Source organism: Oncorhynchus clarkii, chromosome 17 (assembly GCF_045791955.1).
Source record: "Oncorhynchus clarkii lewisi isolate Uvic-CL-2024 chromosome 17, UVic_Ocla_1.0, whole genome shotgun sequence".
Lineage (NCBI taxonomy): Eukaryota > Metazoa > Chordata > Actinopteri > Salmoniformes > Salmonidae > Oncorhynchus > Oncorhynchus clarkii.
The window spans coordinates 74,011,107-74,015,643 of NC_092163.1; the positions used below are offsets into that span (position 1 = coordinate 74,011,107).

Genomic DNA, 4,537 nt, shown 5'->3' on the forward strand with positions numbered 1-4,537 from the left:
TACTGTGGTGCTGAAACGAGGCGCACTTTTAATGAAGATTTATTGCCACTCTCACAGTAATGTAATGACAACACTGACTGAATTAATCGACAAACTGAAATGGCAGACGGTGTCATTAACTATCTGCAAAATGCATACGATGGATTCAGCAAAATATGACAGACAGAATAAATTAGGCTATTTTTATAATGTAGCTTTAAGGTGAATTCACATAAACACCACGGATATATGTGTCAAAATAGATGACCAGCTATGACACCTGAATGAAGGCATTACAGAAGCATCCAGCTGTGCGCATATAGCCGGGAGGCTGGCTGGGAACGCCCGCGTGGAATCGCATGTGGGAGGGAGGATGGGAAATGGAGGGAGGTGGAGGAGAGAGTAGTAGTGTAGTGTAGAAACAGCGTTCTCTCTCTTCAGTCTCCGGTTCGCTCAGTCTGCTCATCAGCCGATGGAGTAGAGCTCCTCTTGACACGCAGAGAGCAGGTCACCAGGTTACTCCCCTATGATGCGCTGCCTGCTGTTACCGTGAGCGTTGCGGTATCAGCTGTAGCTAGCGTGGCAGAACGGTAGGTCTCCCCAGCCTAAACGGCACTATCTAAGGATAGTTCGTCAAGTGCGCTTCTCCAGAAGGCTGTTGGTGTCCAGTTTCCCTGAATCTCTCTCTGTCTCTCTCTCCCTGGCTGGCTCTCTCAGTGTTCTCGCGACCCACCGGGAGTTTTGGAAACGACACAATCACCACCCAACACGCGTTCGACCGGGGCCAGGCTGTGCGAGTCACGGATCGCTCCCGAGCCGCCCCGCGCGCTCGCCCTCGCGCTTGCCCCTATGGAGGGGGACGTGATGGACAAGCTGGAGGACATGGCCTCGGTGTACGAGTTCGACCCGATCACCGGGAACATCCCCGCCACTAAAGTAGAGATCACCGTCTCCTGCAGGTGAGTTAACCACAGTGGACCGGGAGCCTTTCATCTCCAGTAGTGCTATTCTTGTTGTAGTCAGTTGGGGACGCATAATGGAAACAAAGTCCACTTGTTTGAATATACTAAGTTTTTTTGTGTGTGGTGAGTGAGTGAGTGAGTGAGTGAGTGAGTGAGTGAGTGAGTGAGTGAGTGAGTGAGTGCTGTGATGTTTGTCAACACCTTTTAAAGTACACACATTTTTTTTTCTAACGTGATAACGAACAACACTCCGCAAGTAGTCTTCAACTCCTATTGCGTCCTAACTGGCCATGCGTTATGGTAAGGGGTTATAGAAATATATAACATGGATAGGGAAGGTTCTCTGACAGTGGAGGGGTTTTGGGTGGGAACTGCTATATCTGTATTCAACCAAGGCAGGGTGCGGCTGAGTAATACAAGACAGAGGGAGTTGTCGGTATCGCAGAAATTGGAACGCAGTTCTTCAACTGCGTCCCTGCTATTTACATTTTTCTACTACCCATCATTAAAACAAAATGATGGGTCAATTCTTTGAGTGAGGAAAGTTATACTTGGATTGAAAACAATGAGAGGCATCTACCCTGGTAGATTTCTGCTCTTTCTTAGTCTATTATGGAGGTCATTTTCATTCTACATACAGATGTGGGATCTTCATTTGAGCCAGGTTACTACAGCAGGAAAATAATCCTGAAGCAACTGGAAATGTGAATTATTATGTGGATTATAATTAATGGACATTTGTTTAGGGGTTGATACATTTTTGTTTAAGGAAAAATCAAGTCTGACATTTTGAAGTGGAAATTACAAACTTCAAAATCCTATTTAATCCTCAAATAAACTACACGTTTTACACTTCCTCCATTGCAGAAAAGTTATCCTGCAACAGGGTGATCAAATTAAGCTCCAACATATGTTCATCTCTCCTCATCCAGCCACTCTTTAGAAACATTAGCTAGCTGGATGAATCATGAATAGATCAGCTGCACTGTGTTATCATGCGTTGGCTAATGGTGTTGTTGTTGTTAATGGTTATGAATGACCCTGTACTCCAGTGTATATTAGCGTACATGGTTTAGGACTACGTGCATTTTGATGAACCCTCAGTGTATGTGTGGTATGTGTCAATGTGGGTGTGTCTGTAAGTCTGTGTTAAGTGATGCGAGAAACCACTTGAGTCCACAATGCTGTGTTGTGTGCGTGCATGTGCCGCATGTGCAATTTTTTGTCTATTTTGTCTATTTTAGATGAGTGATGAATCGGAGCTAGATTCTGTATTCCGTCACATACGAGCAAGGCAGTGCTGTTTTCAAGGCCTCAGGTCATAAAACACCACTTCCTTCCTTCCTTCCATTTTAGAGTCACTAAAATGTATCTGTTTGGTCTTGTCCCACTGAGCTATCAAGTGACTAACTGAGTCTCTCTGGATAAGAGCGTCTGCTAAATGACTAACTGAATCTCTGGATAAGTGTCTGCTAAATGACTAGCTGAATCTCTGGATAAGAGCGTCTGCTAAATGACTGAGTCTCTGGGTAAGAGCGTCTGCTAAATGACTGAGTCTCTGGATAAGAGTGTCTGCTAAATGACTAACTGAGTCTCTGGATAAGAGCGTCTGCTAAATTACTAACTGAGTCTCTGGATAAGAGCGTCTGCTAAATGACTAACTGAGTCTCTGGATAAGAGCGTCTGCTAAATTACTAACTGAGTCTCTGGATAAGAGCGTCTGCTAAATGACTAACTGAGTCTCTGGATAAGAGCGTCTGCTAAATGACTAACTGAGTCTCTCTGGATAAGAGTGTCTGCTAAATGACTAACTGAGTCTCTGGATAAGAGCGTCTGCTAAATGACTAACTGAGTCTCTGGATAAGAGCGTCTGCTAAATGACTAACTGAGTCTCTGGATAAGAGCGTCTGCTAAATGACTAACTGAGTCTCTGGATAAGAGCGTCTGCTAAATGACTAACTGAGTCTCTGGATAAGAGCGTCTGCTAAATGACTAACTGAGTCTCTGGATAAGAGCGTCTGCTAAATGACTAACGGAGTCTCTGGATAAGAGCGTCTGCTAAATGACTAACTGAGTCTCTCTGGATAAGAGCGTCTGCTAAATGACTAACTGAGTCTCTCTGGATAAGAGCGTCTGCTAAATGACTAACTGAGTCTCTCTGGATAAGAGTGTCTGCTAAATGACTAACTGAGTCTCTGGATAAGAGCGTCTGCTAAATGACTAACTGAGTCTCTGGATAAGAGCGTCTGCTAAATGACTAACTGAGTCTCTCTGGATAAGAGTGTCTGCTAAATGACTAACTGAGTCTCTGGATAAGAGCGTCTGCTAAATGACTAACTGAGTCTCTGGATAAGAGCGTCTGCTAAATGACTAACTGAGTCTCTGGATAAGAGCGTCTGCTAAATGACTAACTGAGTCTCTCTGGATAAGAGTGTCTGCTAAATGACTAACTGTGCATCACATTCATCTCTCTCCTCTGCGTCCCGCCTCCCTCTCAGGTAATCACAGAAGCACAGAGGAAGAATCAAACATTATCAACCAGCCCCATTCTCCCTGTAGTGTCCTCACCTTCCTTTCCATCTCTAACCAGATCCCAGCCAAGGACACAGCTAGGCTGTATTGAGAAACAGACACTGCATCTGCTTGCCTGTGAGGGGCTAGAAAACTCAAGGACACACACACACACACACACACACACACACACACACTCCTCTGTTGTAGAGCAGTGGGAGCCTGTTGAGGGTTGGAGAGGGACTGAGCCCTAACAAGACTCTACTGTATTATTGAACACTGGGAGGGTGGGTTACACTGCTGCATGTTTTACTGCATCCTGAGGTAAAATGTCCACAGTACCTTGAGAATGGCAGCAGCTGAAACATTGGAGCTGCCTGATTACAGTATATTGAATTCAATAATACATGGATCATTACATTAAACAAGAGCGAATGTGTACTTTTTTTAATGTGTGTGCACGCTTTCCCTCTACATAGAGGTAAAACACTGTATTCACAATGTCTCAGAGTAGGAGCCCTGATCTGGGATCATTTTCACATTTTAGATCATACAGAACAAGGTCATATGGACAGGGAGAACCTGATCTTAGATCAGCACTATGACTGAATACTGGTCCTTTAGATCACATGACAGGGGGACCTGATCCTAGATCAGCACTATGACTGAATACTGGTCCTTTTAGATCACATGGACAGGGAGGCCCTGATCCTAGATCAGCACTATGACTGAATACTGGTCCTTTAGATCACATGGATAGGGAGGCCCTGATCCTAGATCAGCACTCCTGCTCTAAGACACTTTATGAGAAAGAAGTGGCCTTGATTTTTTTTTACATTTACCTAGGCAAGTCAGTTAAGAACAAATTCTTATTTACAATGACAGCCTACCACGGATGACACTAGGCCAATTGTGTGCCGCCCTATGGGACTCCCAATCACAGCCAGATGTGATACAGCCTGGATTCGAACCAGGGACTGTAGTGACGCCTCTTGCATTGAGATGCAATGCCACTCGGGAGTACTTCTGATTCACTTAATGCACTCACCAAGTTCATGTATTTGTTAGCTGAGGCACGCTTAACA

General features: G+C 44.7%; 1 protein-coding gene across 1 annotated transcript in view; it reads left to right on the forward strand.

Annotated features, from left to right (window-relative positions):
* The first annotated feature begins 435 nt into the window (after positions 1–435).
* Positions 436–4,537, forward strand: part of LOC139369925 (copine-5-like) — a 353,457-nt gene continuing 349,355 nt past the window's right edge. The window contains exons 1-2 of the mRNA XM_071109208.1: positions 436–569; positions 697–938. Coding sequence (XP_070965309.1) covers positions 829–938 — 110 coding nt within the window. The 5' untranslated portion in view covers positions 436–569; positions 697–828. The remainder of the gene's footprint in view (positions 570–696; positions 939–4,537) is intronic.